This window comes from Natator depressus, chromosome 9 (assembly GCF_965152275.1).
Source record: "Natator depressus isolate rNatDep1 chromosome 9, rNatDep2.hap1, whole genome shotgun sequence".
Taxonomy (NCBI): Eukaryota; Metazoa; Chordata; order Testudines; family Cheloniidae; genus Natator; species Natator depressus.
In genome coordinates this window covers 23,159,023-23,174,376 of record NC_134242.1, presented here as the reverse complement: position 1 = coordinate 23,174,376, position 15,354 = coordinate 23,159,023, and the positions used below count along the sequence as shown (strand labels likewise).

At 36.3% G+C, this 15,354-nt stretch overlaps 1 protein-coding gene across 2 annotated transcripts in view; it reads left to right on the top strand.

Annotated features, from left to right (window-relative positions):
* RSRC1 (arginine and serine rich coiled-coil 1) overlaps window positions 1-15,354 on the top strand; it is a 362,956-nt gene that overhangs the window by 137,918 nt on the left and 209,684 nt on the right. For both annotated transcript variants that reach the window (XM_074963701.1, XM_074963702.1), the window contains exon 6: window positions 3,960-3,996. In XM_074963701.1, the coding sequence (XP_074819802.1) occupies window positions 3,960-3,996 (37 nt within the window). The remainder of the gene's footprint in view (window positions 1-3,959; window positions 3,997-15,354) is intronic.

The following is a 15,354-nucleotide window of genomic DNA, read 5'->3' as shown; positions in this document are numbered from 1 at the left end:
CTCAGTTCTTGCGACACATATTACCCTCTCCTTTGTTTGCTGTCTCCATCACCCAGTTCCCAGTCTCCATCTCCCCTCATCAGCCTTCACTCCCAGTCCCTTCCCCCCACCAGGTCTAGCTCTTGTCCCCTCTGTAGTTGAAACACGCAGCTTCTTCCTAAACACTGCACAGCAGGGGGGCAGTGGCTTTATGGCCACTGCAAATAACAGTGAAGAAAGTGGACTACCTATAAGTAGGTGAAGTGTTTTGTTTAGCTGTAGTGTGCAAAACAACAATAGTTGCTTCCTAGAATATTAAGGAAATATATACTAGGAAATAGTATATTTCCTGAATGTGAAATTGCTATTAAATTGAATGTATTAATGTGGGTAAATTATTTGTGAAATCATTAATTACTTGAGAGCATGACTACCTTAATTTTTTTCAGTAATCTTGATTAACTGTTTGGCTTCATACATATGTGTGTATTTATGTATGTCAGTATATGTGTAGGTGTAAATCAGTGTTTTCAACAAAGATCAACTGATATAATCTGTTTCTTTGTTCCATAAACTTTCAATAATAATTTAACATAAGCTCAATTAGTTACCTGCATTGTGGTTTCAAGTAATCCAAAGATGGCTACACTTGCCTTGTTGAATTCCTGGCTTGTTGTTACAGGTCCCTCATGGCCATGATTCAAATTTAGTTCAGTTGTAATTTTTTCCTCAACTAACTTCACCTTTGGGCTAGTTTGAATGGTGTGCTTACTGTCTTTAATGTATGCTTTTAAAATAGCTCTTTACAGTAGAAATTCATAATAGAGGAAAATCATAACTCCAGAGCTGATGTGAAGGGACAAGAGAAGCAAAATTACAAATATGTACTGTACCAAACAAACACAAAAATAAATGTTGTTGTGCTTTGTAGATTAATAGTTTGAAAGGCAAATGTGTGTATTGTGGGGGCAGTGTATTATGGAAAAATGAATGAAATTTCTGGAAAGCTAAATATTATTGGTGAATTTGAAATTAATATTAGCTATCCATTCTTGCACAGAACGTTTTAAACTCAAATCTGAGGCTGTGCATAAAACAGCTCTTGTCTCTTGTAGCCATTTACAGTGTTAAAAAGGATAATGTATTCTATTAAAATCTTAGGTGAGTTAATATTTTGGTAGTCATTTATTGTGATTATGGTGTAGCAACGGTTCCAAATTTTTTTATAATACAATATTTAGAGTACAACATTAATTGTAGTATTGTTGTCTTATTATCTAAAGGAGTACATTTTTGACCAACAAAGATAATTTTGTCTTAGCTACATTTTTACTAGATGTCATTGTATGATTGATGCATGGCATCCTTTGGCTGGAAAGATGCTTACATTGAAACTGACAGGTGCCACAAGGTTTATTTAGGACAACCTCAGCCTTGTCCTAGTTAGTTTCATAATGTTTGCCTTATGTATGTTCAACCACTGCATTTCCTGCTTTAGAGCCGTGTGTTACACCAATATTACTATCTGTGCTGCCTCAACTACAAATTGGATGAACAGCCAGTGACACTTTTTCAATATTATTACATTAAACCAAGTGGATTTTGATTGATAACCTAATATTCAACTAATGCAAAACATCAATCATGGCAAGTATATTAATTATTTAATATTGCAGTCTAATTCAGAAATCGATGTGCTGCATGAGGGGAAGGGAAACTCACTGTTCCCAGAAGACTTAAGACAGAACGATTTGAAAAAAATAACAACCCCTCCTCCCACAAAACCCTGCTGTACTCTTGTGTGTTAGGTCGATACAAATCTTTATTCATTTGCCAATAATCTCTTCCCATTTTCCACTTCAGGACCATTTTATCAATTTTGAGACCTATAATTGAATTAAGTCTGCTTTCAGCACAGGGCAAACGGAGTTGCACAAATATTGATGAAGTCATGACAGGGACAGCACAGGAGACAGACCACTAAAGAGGACAGGTTTTATACCGTTAGCTGGAAGCTTCCTACATCAGCGTCTTGGATCCTGCTTCTCAGTAAATTAAGTTCATTAGGATCTTTAGCACCACAGAAAAAATATATAGGACTTCATTTCTATCTAAATAATATGTGATCTTGTAGAGGAAGTTTTGGTTATAAAAAAAAAATAGCATAAGAGAAGTCCAACTTTTTCTGTGACTTCATTTAAGATGAATTTGAAGAGAACAAGTATCCTCAGTATACACACTGAAACCTTTGTCAAAATTATAAAGTAATACTTTAGTTTCATATAGAAGAGCCTAACATTATTAACACCAAATAATTTACAAAAAGGAATACAAAATTAGCTTTGTATATTAACATTTGTGTTTTTTGTGTGAGACTACTGTAATGTCAAATGCTAGTAACTAGAAAATGTAAAATGTCTTAAATAAAGGGAGATTGCATAATTACTGGAGTATTCAAAAGTAACATTAGGTTGGATGTATTTAAAATCATATTTCCGTCAATATTTTTGTATTTATAACTCTTTAAACCTGTTTTATTATGTTTTGCGAATTAGCAAAATAGAAAGGGCTGATGTTTACCATCTCAAAGGAATGAGAGTTTTTTTGTTTGTTTTGCCATTTGTGGTTTTATATGTCTGAGTAATTGTTGATAAAGAATATTCTACACATAGGTAAACACTGTTATATGACCCAGGAATTAATTGCTTGGAATGTCATTTTTTCCTGTTTTTCCTGTTTGGCATCAACCGAAAGGGATAGTTAAGTTTAGAAACAGATTTAATGTTGAATGTAAGAAAGCAGAAACTGGCTGTCATCACTGAGTGTGTGTTTTGGAAATGCCAGAGAGAAGGCATCTTATCCTGGTCACTTCACTCAGCTGGGCAAATTGTTTATCCTTGTCCAGCTTGGTAAACTAGCATTGTATCTATGCACAGCAGTATGCATTAAGGATTAAGTTTTCAGTTTAAATTTTTCTTGCCTTAGTGTCTTCAGTTTCTCATTGGTCCTTCTTTGCAACCTTCCAATTTTTGTGCTTTTGTTTGTTTTTCCTTATTTTTTCTATCTGTGCATTAGAATTTTGCAACTGATGTGAACAGAAATATGTAAAGTTCTAGCATCCCTGCCATCATCTAGTTAATTAATGTATGGTTAATTAATTATCTCCCTTGTTTATGAACGATCAGAACATTTGTTAACAAAGTTCTGGTAGAGGGAGCTCAGACGGGCACTGCACGTGGATTTTGATGTGATAGTACTAAATTTTGTTTGTTTTTAAAATTTTCTATGAAGCAGTGGTGCTTTTTGTATAAAATAATTTTTTGGATTGGTACAGTGGTTCTCAAACTTTTTGTATTGGTGACCCCTTTCACACAGCAAACCTCTGAGTGCGACCGTCCTTATAAGTTAAAACAGATTTCTTATATTTAATATTATTTTAAATGCTAAATTCACAACTTTATTGTTTAAAATGAATTTACCTTTTCTCACTGCTTTTCAATTAAGACCTAAAACACATTTTTATTGAATTAAGCATAAAAGTTTTTTAAAAAATAGTTACTGTTTAATATTGGGGTGTGAAGAAACTTGGCCAATATCACTTTTCACAGCAGACTTAGCTCTCCATCGCCACCCTTACTTCTGTGCTGCTGCTAGCAGCAGTGCTGCATTCAGAGTTGGGTGGCTCATGACCCCCACATAATAACCTCGGGACCCCCTGGATTAGTAGGATCTGGGTGCCTGGATTATAACAATTGTAAGGAAAGTAAAATTTTGGAGTTTAAGTAGGTAGATAGTCTTGGCTTTAATGAGACTGTTTGTTTTTTCCCTTGTGTTTTTAATAGTCAGGATGTAAAAGTTAAGAACATTAGAAAGATAGCCAAGAATTTACATGACTTTCTTGTGACGTTTTTTGGGTTAAACATAAATCATTATAGACAAGGGTTTAGCAACTATTTACAACGTCTGTTCTTGTGTTACAGGGACTCTGGAAACATCAAAGCTGGATTAGAACATCTGGTAAGTTCTAATTTTCTCTTGAACATTTGCATCATCTTTGATATCTGCATTCCAAATGAACACTTTTGAATGAGCTTTGAATACCTTGAATTGAGAAAGTCAACCATTTCCCAGAGGGTCAGCTTACTGTTATTATGTGAAGGCACTTACATTTTCATTTATCTTATGGTTTCAAGGGAATTTTAATTTTTTTAAATTACTTTTTTTGATGTAGAGATGAAATAAAATGGACTACAATCCTTGGATTGATGATTGCCTTAATTATAAACAAAAATTGTTTGGTGTTGGATTTTTGGCATATCCTGATCTAAAACCAACAAACTTGTGTTTAAAAAAAAATAATCAAATATTGCATGCATAAATATGGTATGTTTTAGTAATTTGAAGTCTTTGAAAGAAGTGCACAGCTTTGTTTTTTTTCTGTTGTCTTTTCCTTATGAATAATGTATTGATTTAAATTCCATTCAGTGCTACAATATAAAATAATAAAGATGCAAAATATTTTTTGATTTAAGTAAACATATTCAAACCACAAGTGAAAGCGAGACATACACAGCATTAAAAACTAATCAGTTGATCAAAACTGAAAATCCAGTATTATTACAAGTGCAAAATTAATCAAGATTAGTATATTAATGTCAGTGATCATCAGAACACTAAGCATTTCATCTAAATTGATCATTTTAAGTCATGGGCTGGGTGATGGTTACATCTAAATGTTCAATAGTACACTTTCTACTCTAAATATAGTGTGGGAACTTTTGAGATTTAAGTCTTCATTTATGTATACAGAAAACGATTTATACTGTTGTACTCTGCCATGAAACATAAAAGGATGTAATTATCACTGCCGAATGCAAGTAATTTTTAGCAGTTGTTCATCGTTTCCTCATGTATTTTCACATTCTCAAATGTGGGTAACCATTTAGGAAAGTGTGAGTTTTGTAGAAGCTTGTGTACCATGCTCTTCCTGTGTATTTCCAGGAGAGAGAGGACCTGGACCATGTATGGCACAGTTGTCAACTGTCTCTTTTCTATTGGTGGGATGATAAGAACTCCATCCCTACTTGTATTCTGAATCTGCACATAATTGAACTAGTTGGTTATGTCTAAATATTAAGTTGAGAAATGGATCATGCAGGCTAGTTGAACCTCTTAAATAATTTTTTTAAAATGTTTCATTCCTCTAGTGTTGTCAGGTTGCTGTAATCTAATGGGTTCAGAGACAGCTTCTAATGCATTATAAAGATGCTGTTGTCCTGACAGATGACCATGGCTGGTACTTTTTTCTAACTTGGGAATAGTATGATAGCTGAAAATGCAGGTGTGATTTATAATGTCACCTCAAACCATCAGGTTAAGCAAGGAGAGACTGAATGGTTTTCTAGGAGCCTCTGAAAAAAGAGGAGTCTGGCTCACTGGCACAAGCACTGTACTCTCGTATAGTGGTTCTCAACCTTTCCAGACTACTGTGCCCTTTTCAGGAGTCTGATTTGTCTTGTGTAGCCCCAAGTTTCACCTCACTTGAAAACTACTTGCTTACAAAATAAGACATAAAAATAAAAAAGTGTCATAACACACTGTTACTGAAAAATTGCTGGTTTCAGAGTAACAGCCGTGTTAGTCTGTATTCGCAAAAAGAAAAGGAGTACTTGTGGCACCTTAGAGACTAACCAATTTATTTGAGCATGAAGTGAGCTGTAGTTCACGAAAGCTTATGCTCAAATAAATTGGTTAGTCTCTAAGGTGCCACAAGTACTCCTTTTTTTTTTTTTTTTTTTTTTTTTTGAAAAATTGCTCTTTTTCTCATTTTTACCATATAATTATAAAATAAATCAATTGGAATATAAATGCTGTACTTACATTTCAATGTATAGTATATAGAGCAGTATAAACAAGACGTTGTCTGTATGAAATTTTAGTTTGTGCTGACTTCTCTAGTGCTTTCTATGTAGCCTGTTGTAAAACTAGGCAGATATCTAGATGAGTTGATGTACACCCCGGAAGACCTCTGTGTATCCTCAGAGGTATGTGTAGTGCTGGTTGAGAACCACTTCTCTAGTGGTAAATTCACTGGAAAGATAATCTCTGGAAGTTCTCAGCACCAAAAGATCATTGGTATAAGTACATACCATATTTTTAAATAAAAGCTTGTCTTCATCAGATACATTTATTCTCTTGTGCTCCTATAAAGGAATTGACAAAAGCCTCCATACTTAGGAACTCTTTTAATAATTTTGGAAAAACAGCTATTGTACGTGCATGTGCAAACACAGAAAATGATTTTGCAAGATATATAGGGATTTGTGTTATGTATTGAAAGCAGGATTCATACTAGAAAGGGTTTTTACATCCTATATTTATGATCAGACAACTTCATGAAAGCCTATTTACTTGACCTCCAACAGACAGTAGGCACCTTTGCAAGAAAAATTAGTCATTTGATTATAGCAAACTCACCCTGCTGTTTTTTTTTTTTAAAGACTATTTCCAAATACCAATAAGGGAATCACTGCCCATACTTTAAAAAACAAACAAACAAACAACCCTGATATTAAAAAGAGAAGAAAATACTTTGCATTGATTAGATAGACTGTTTTTAATCCCTTGACTTTTAAAAATGAAATGGTCCCATGTTAGTTGTGGTGTAATCTTCACTCTTCCTTTAAAAAAAAAAAGCAGTACTAGTGGCCCCTTAGAGACTAACCAATTTATTTGAGCATAAATTTTCGTGAGCTACAGCTCACTTCATGGAGTGAGCTGTAGCTCACGAAAGCTTATGCTCAAATAAATTGGTTAGTCTCTAAGGTGCCACTAGTACTCCTTTTCTTTTTGCGAATACAGACTACACGGCTGCTACTCTGAAACTCTTCCTTTAAATGCACATTCCTTTCATCCATATACTTTTCACCACCTTATTCATATGGTTGCAACCTATCTCAGTACTTCATGTATTTCTGTGATGCCTGCCACCTTGGTATCTAATCTCTAGCTCTGCAACTGATTGAATTATGTAAAGTAGAATATCTTTTCCAGAAATATGTGAAAAATATTGTAGGTCATCATTTGAAAATATTTTCCAATTTAAAAAGAGTAGCTGTTGTCATGAATTGAAGAAAATTAATATTTTAGACTTCACACACATACATCAGTTAGTTATTTCTGTGGTATGATGTTTTGAGGTGCAAGTACTATTCAAATTATGGCTGTCTCTCCGAGTGAACTCCTTAGAGAGCTTGACAGAAATATTGCCTGCACCCTCGTGGGAATTGCCCTCCAGTGTGCCTCCAGCTACAGGGTTAGTGTGATCAGGTTGCTCTGTCCTGTTCCCATAAAAGGCTGAATCACTTCTAAGGTCTGAAGAATTTTTCTTAACAGTATGAAAAAAAAAAAGGGGGGGGGGGAATCTATACACATACCTTTTTAATTAAGAGAATTAGTGATTCATAGTACACTTATTTAAAACATAATTGTCATTTTATAAATTACTTTTGGATAGTTCTTCAAGTTACAAAATTAAATAAGTTGTAGAAACCTCAGCATAGAAAGCGAGTAGATGATGATTGCAACTCGCTATGGTCTTGTTTTCTAATACTGTAGTTATGCTAAAAGAAAAAAAAAACCCGTGGAGCCATATGAGTAGTTTTTTTCAACAAAGAGATCCCATTTGTGCCTTTCATATTGTATAACATTTCAGAGTGATGACCTACTTGTTCTTGTGGTCAAACAATACAGTCTGAGTGTTTTAAGTGTTGACGTGCACCTTGTCATTAATAGCTTGTTTAGCCCATGAGTAGCTTCCATGAATATAGTTATTGCATGCTAGCCATGTTGTTGTATATTAATCAATAAATATTAACAGGAATGATGATAAACTCTTCCCAGGCTGGCTAGATGGATCTGTGCATGGCTATGCAAATAAAACAATTGTTCACTATTTACATTTATGGTCAAATAGCTGATAGGTTACATTACAACTAAGATAGAGCTGTTCTGCCACTGAGTTGTAGTTTCTAGATTAAAACTGTTTAATTGTTATGGTTTTGATTTAAAAAAAATCCTAGTATTCAAGCATAGGGCGTGAACTTCAGTTTTTGCTCAGTGATGTTTCGCCCTTAACTTACCGTTTTTTGTAACTCAATGCTATTATTGACTCTGAAAGTGTGATTCATGAAGCTGGTCACCATCTTGTATTTCCTTCATGGGAGGGAATCCAGGGGGCTACTTTAAAAGTTTTATTTTCATTTCAAATTTACTATAAAGTCTGTATAGTCCTTAAGAGAAGAGAAACTTACAGATTTGGAAGCTAGTCAAGTGACAGCCTGATTTCTTCTTCCTGAAAGTTTATGACGGTGTCAATAGGGTCCTAAAACACATCATTATCGGCATGTCTCATTGGATGGCAGTATAGGAGGTATAGGCTCTGAGATCAACATATGATGTACTTGTATCTGTAGGACGTATTAATCTATCTGAAAAAAATGTTGTTTCTCTAGATATCTGATGCAATCAAGTGAATTAGGTTTCATCGGATTTACAAAAATATAATAGTCATACTTCGACTAATGTACAGTATTTATTTTTAATTACCTAAATGTATTGAACGTATGAAAATACTTGGGCTTTAGTCTAGTCTAGTATTTTTCAACTAATTAGAGGCATGCATATGTCCAGTATCGCCCCCATCATGTTATGAATCCTATTCACAGCAATACTTGGAAACAGTATGATAACTGTACAAAGGAAGATGAGCCTCTTAACTGCACTTCCTTGCATTATATAAACTTAGCCTACCAAAGAGACCTCTCCAAAGAACCTCTGAGCTGTTAACTATTCAGTGACACTCTTCTCTTGTGGCCTGATCCAATGTCCACTGAATTCAATGGTAGGCTTTCCACTGATTGAATTAGCTTTTTTTCAGACTCTTGGTGATTATGGAACCAATATTCTAGAATGATGAGTAGATGAGTAGGTCACAGTGCTTAAATGAGTTGCTGGCTTTCTCATGATCGGTAAAATGGAGATGCTAACTATTTGTGTTAACTAACAATCAGTTGCCACTCTTCACATGAATAGTGATGTTAACCCTAGCACCCTGACTAATTTCCACACTAGCCAGTTATATTCTGCTAGCTTGAATTCTCCCTCAGTTGTATAAGAGCAGGACTGTTTGAAAGTTTTCTGTTGCAGCTGTTTTTTATAGAAAATTGGGTTTTTGATTGAAATAAATCTTTTGTGAGAAATGTCTGTTTTCCACAAAAGAAGAACTTTCTATTGGGGGAAAAAAACGGAGTGCACAAAATCTGAAAAATTTTTACCTGGAAATGCTGCTGCTGCTGTGCTTCATGGGAGTTGTAATTTGGGTGCTTCATTTTCCTCATTCTCTTCTATGGACTGGGTTCCCTGGCCAGACTACATCTCTCAAGATGCATCATGCTGCAGTCTCAGGAAAAAGGTAGAAACATGGTATATCACGGGAGATGTAGTCTGGCCTGGAAACTCAGGGTTTAGAGGAGAATTGGGATGTGGGACAGCCAAACTGTCCCTGAAGCTCTGTGGTGGTATTTCTGGATAGACATTTTCAGGTTTTGGTGAATAATTTGACCCCAAAAGTCAAAATTTTCTGTGGGGATGGGAGGAGGGAACCACATTTTCAAACTAGCTCTGTAAATAAGGTATTTTTCACTTCCTATTATAAACTGCTATAGAGTTGTGCTGTGCACATAATACGCCAGTACTAAAACATCCTTGGAATTTCTTAACATTATAAATGACTCTTTCTTAACTCAAAAAAGTATTGCAGTCAACTTGGAGGAATTCTTTAGACCTTGTCCCAGCAGATAAACCAGAACTGATCATAGATTTAAAAATTAATGGTATTTTAGGTACAAGTGATCATGACTAAGTCTATGTTTTAGTCAGATATTTTTAGTAAAAGTCATGGACAGGTCATGAGCAGTAAACAAAAATTCATGGCCTGTGACCTGTGCATGACTTTTACTATATACCCCTGACTAAAACTTGGGAGGTGGCTCGGGGTGGTTGGCTGTGGGGGTGGCACAGGGGACATGTCCGGCGGGTGCCATGGGTGCTCGGGGTGGGGGGAGTGGGCTAGGGCAGGGGTTGGTAGGGGCTGGGGCAGGTTCCCTACCTGGCTCCTGGGAAGCGGGGACCTCCAGCTCCTAGCTCCACGTGTTGCCTTCGTTCCACCCCAAGCCCTGGTTCTGCAGCTCCCATTGGCTGGGAACTTCAGCCAATGGGAGCTAAGGGGGCGGTGCCTGTACCTGTGAGCAGAGGCAGCACGTGGAGCTAGGAGCTGAGGGAGGGGAGATCCTCTTGGCCTTCCGGGGAGCCGCCACCCCGCACCCCAATCCCCAGCCCTGAGGGCCCCCCCGCAACTTCTGCTGCTGGGGGGAGAGAGTGGGGAGCCCGAGACTGCCCCAGCAGCAGCCGGTGCGACTGGCCCAGGGGCTGCCCAAGCTGCTCAGCTGGCTCCCGGGCCAGCCGCACAGACTGCTGCAGAAGTCACAGAGGTCACGGAATATGTGACTTCCGTGACCTTTGTGACAAACACGCAGCCTTAATCATGACTTGATCACATTTATAATGTGCAAGCAGAATGAAGTCCAGATCAGTAATATATATACTTGGTGCTTTAATGGTGCCCAACTTCACAAAGCTAAAAACAATTATGTGTCAAATGAGCTGGGAGGAAGAATTTAATTAGAAAAATGTGAATGATATTTGGAAATAAATTAAGAACACCTTACTAGAGGCCCAGAAAGCCACAATCCTACAATTGAGGAAGAAGGCCAGACTGGTTAAAATCTAACCTGGTTTAGAGTGGAAATGAGGGCAGCTGTAAAAATATATAACAGATGGAAGAAGAGGGAAGTTAATAGAAATTAATATAAATCAGAAGTTAGAAATGTAGAAAGTTGGTAAGGGAAGCAAAGGGATACAAGGCGAAACCTTTGGCGAGTAGAGTTAAGGACAATAAGGAGTTTCTTAAGTATGTTAGGAACAAAAAGAATCCTGACAATGGTGTGGTAGAATTATCAATAATAATCAAGAAAGGCAGCAGTGTTTACTGTATATTTCTGTTCTGTATTTGGGGGAAAAACAGATGATGTAGTCTGATCATATGGTGAGGATACCACTCATTCCATTCCACTAGTCTCTTAGGAGGATGCTAAATAGCAGGTGCTAAAGTTAAACATTTTAAAATCGTCAGTTCTAGATAACTTGCATTAAGAGTTTTAAAAAAGCTGTCTGAGAGACTCACTGGACCATTAATGTTCATTTTCAGTAAGTCTTGGGGCACTGGGGAAGTTCCAGAAGACTGAAAGAAAGCCAACGTTTTGCCATTTTTTAAAAAGGGTAAAGAGACCTATGATTACCAGAGTTATCCCGTTAGCTTGATGTTGATCCTTAGCAAGATAATAGAGTGGCTGATATGGGACTTGATTAATAAAAAATTAGAGGAGGATAATGTAATTAATGCAAATCAATATGGGTTTATGGAAAACAGATCCTATTAAACTAACTTGATATCTTTTTTGATTAGATTGCAAGTTGGATAAGGGTAATAGTGTTGATGTAATAATTTTTTGTAAGTCATTTGACTTGGTACAGCACAACATTTCAATTAGGAAACTTGAATTATATAAAATTAACATGGCACACATGGCTGAATTAAAAGCTGGCTAACTGACAGATCTCAAAATGTAATTGTAAACAGGGAATCATCAACAAGTGTTTTTCTAGTGAGATTCTGCAGGGATTGGTTCTTGGCCCTATGTTATTTAACATTTTTATCAATGATCTGGAAGAAAATATAAAATCAGCACTGTTAGAATTTTCAGATGACACAAAAATTGGAGGTAGAGGTAAATAATGAAGAGGATAGGATCACTGATCTGGATTGCTTGATAAACTGGGCCCAAGCAAGCAGTGTGCATTTTAATACAGCTAAATGTAAAGGTATCCGTTTAGGAGCAAATTGTGTAGCCATTCTTACAGGATGGGGGACTCTATCCCGGGAAGTAGTGACTCTGGAAAAGATTTGGGGGTCATGGTGGATATTTAATTACACGTGAATTCCCAGTGTGATACTGTAGCCAACAAGAGTTAATGTGATCCTGGAATGCATAAACAGGAGAATCTCCAGTAGAAGTAGAGAGGTTATTTTACATCTGTATTTGGCACTGGTGCAGTTGCTGCTGGAATACTGTGTCCAGTTCTGGTGCCCACAATTCAAGAAGGATGTTGATAAATTGGAGAGGATTCAGAGAACCACCATGAGAATGGTTAAAGGATTAGAAAACATACCTTACAGTGACAGAGTCAAGGGTCTCAATTTATTTATTTTAACAAAGAGAAGGTCGAGGGATGACTAGATTATGGTCTATAAATATCTACATGGGGAACAAATATTTTAAAAAGGCTCTTCAACCTAGCAGAAAAAAGTATAATACAATACTATGGCTGGAAGTTGAAACTAGACAAATTCAGACTAGATATAAGGTGTAAATTTTTAATGGCGAGAGTAACTAACCAATGGAACAATTTACCAAGGGTTGTATTGGATTCTCCATTACTGACAATTTTAAAATCAAGATTGGATGCTTTCTAAAGATACTCTCTAGGAATCATTTTGGGGAAGTTATATGGCGTGTGCTGTACTGGAGGTCAAATTGGATGATCACAGTGATCTTATGGCCTTCATATCTATTAATATTATACCCTAAATTCAGCTGGATTTCAGTAGTAGACCCCTGTGTAACACTGTATTTCTGGTAAAGTTTGTAAAGTCTCTTCAGGATGAAAGGTGCTTTGTATATACCGGTATGTAAAATAAAAGCTTAAAGTGCTATTTCAGGTTTATGCTATATGAATACTGGTGAGAGGCAACTAGAACTTGACAAAAATCTCTACACGTGAGTATGAAAAGTATGAGAATATCTGATCAGGGACACAAGTTTAGAACAGCAAAAAAGAGACATCAGGAAAGCGTGAGCAAGATCAGGATAATTTGGGGTGGTGTGAAGGAGCATTTGGAGCAATATACTTTTATGGGGAAGGAAACACAAGCATAGAAAGACAAGTTGAGGTGGGAAATGAGCATGAATCTATGCATTTTTAGAAATATTTCTAGGTAACCAAAAAATGGCCAAACTGATGAAGAGAATTGGGCGCTGTGTGGTTCTGGGGATATCATAACACGTTTAAACTTTGCTCTTGTGGTTTATGATGTCACCAAAACCATCTGAGGTTTTTATATCCTTGTAAATCCCTATCATTCATGACTCTCACTTATTCTGCATACAGTTCATGAATTTTTACATACCCGGCGGTTTGCTTACATAAGTTATTTAAAAGTTTAGTTTGCTATTTGATACAGTAAACACTCAAGTCTTCAACTTGTTTTGTTCACTTATTAGTTCTTTTCCTTAAGATTTTCTTTGTTACAACATAAAAGATATGTTATAGAAGCAATTCCTGTTGGAGATGTTGGTGTAAAAATACATGCACTGTTAACATCTTCCTGACAGGATTATGTTGTTACTTTTTTTGCTTTTGGTTTGTAAGAAGGTTGAACAGATTCAGACAATCCTCAGGTGTGATCCTTTCATAAAATTGTCTTAAATTACAGTTTACTCTAAACGGTAATTCTTATGTGTCTTTTAATTCTGAAAATATTCCAGTTAATTTCTACTATGTAGATTGTGTCACACATAAGTATTTATGTAGACACATGCTACATTATAGTTAATGGACTAAATTCTGCCCTTGAATCTGTTTGCATAGCTCCCATTAAAATCTGTGGTTGGTGTGTGTGTGCAACTGAGGGCATTACGGTTATGTCTAGACAAAAAATACCCTCATACTTGTATTGATAGTCTGAGACTAGTAGCAGTAAAAGGGAGAAAAAAACTGTCCTTGATTAAAAATAGAGTCTGAAATTATGGTGTATAAACCCTAAAATTCAGCTTTAGATATAGGGGAAATAAAATTTTACATGTATAAAATATTTTAAAAGATGTGAAAAAGGTTTCTAAAGTAGTTTTTCTCTCCTATGTGGCATATGAATAATCATTTTAGGGATGGTCTTCATAACATACTCCCTCTCTTGAAGAATGTAGCAGTCCCAAACTCATGCTGATAAAACGCTTAACATCATGCCACGCTTCCATGTATATAAATAATTATTCCTGATTAAAATATGCACACATGTCCAGATCTGAAGACTGGGCATGTTTTTTCCGTCAGCTTCAATTTTGAAGACTCTTTCCTAGTTTTTGAAAAATGCAAATTTTGAATGTGTGTATGTGGTGTTGGAGTCTTTATTTTGTTTTCAAAGTAGCACCTGCACAAGAATATGCTTGAGATTATTTACCAAGTAATTGTGGAAGTATAATTTGACTCATTTTTCAAAATATAGGGACATAAAAATATTAAATGCTTAACTAAAATTCCATATAGTCCTTTTAAAATCACCTAAACTGAAAAAAAAATATTTAATTTGCTTCATTTTTTTTTCAGAAAAAACCCTCTTCTTTCCTCCAAGTGTTAATGTTAAGATTTAGAAAATGCAAAGTTTTTATTTTCATTATGAAGTGATGAATATTAGTGTTAAAATGGAGGTATAGTTGCTATCGAACTTAGTTGCTGTTATCGGGACTGATCGAAAGTCAATTTAAATCAATGGGAGTCTTTCCATTGATTTTATCATATATTGATGTTTGGGGACTTGCTTTCTTTTTCCCCATCTTATCTGTTGGTGAAATAAACTCTTCTTCCTTCTTTCCACTGTCCCTCAAGAAAGCCAGCTTCAGGGGTCATACTTGGGGTAGCCAGTCTCTGGGACTTTCTTCCTATCCTGGCTTCAGGATAGAACATATTTTGTTGAGGAAAAAGAGTCTTTAGGTCTCTTCTTGTCATCCGCCAGACAAAGTAGCCTTTAGGCTTAAGGGGCATGTTCTAGGGGCTTCTCTCCCACACTGGAAGTCTCAGCAGCCAGCAGGTGAGGCTAGTCTTTCCCCAACACTTCATTCTCACAGTCAGAAATTGGCTTGGACATGCAGGAGGGCTGGATCTACTCCCGAAGAGGGATGTGTCTGTCTGGTTCTACCCTCTGTTATGGTTACTAGTGAGCAAGATATAGGGACAGAGTATCTGAGACTTTTGGTCATTGTAAGCTTTCTGCTGCTGCTGCTGCTGCTGATGGCCTCTCCCTACTTTCCTTATTAGATGTCAGTGATGATGTCCAACACAGACTATTGCCCTCCTTAAGCAATAGCACATCTGTCTATTTTTACTCTCATGAGACCTGATCCAAATCCCACTGAAGTCAAT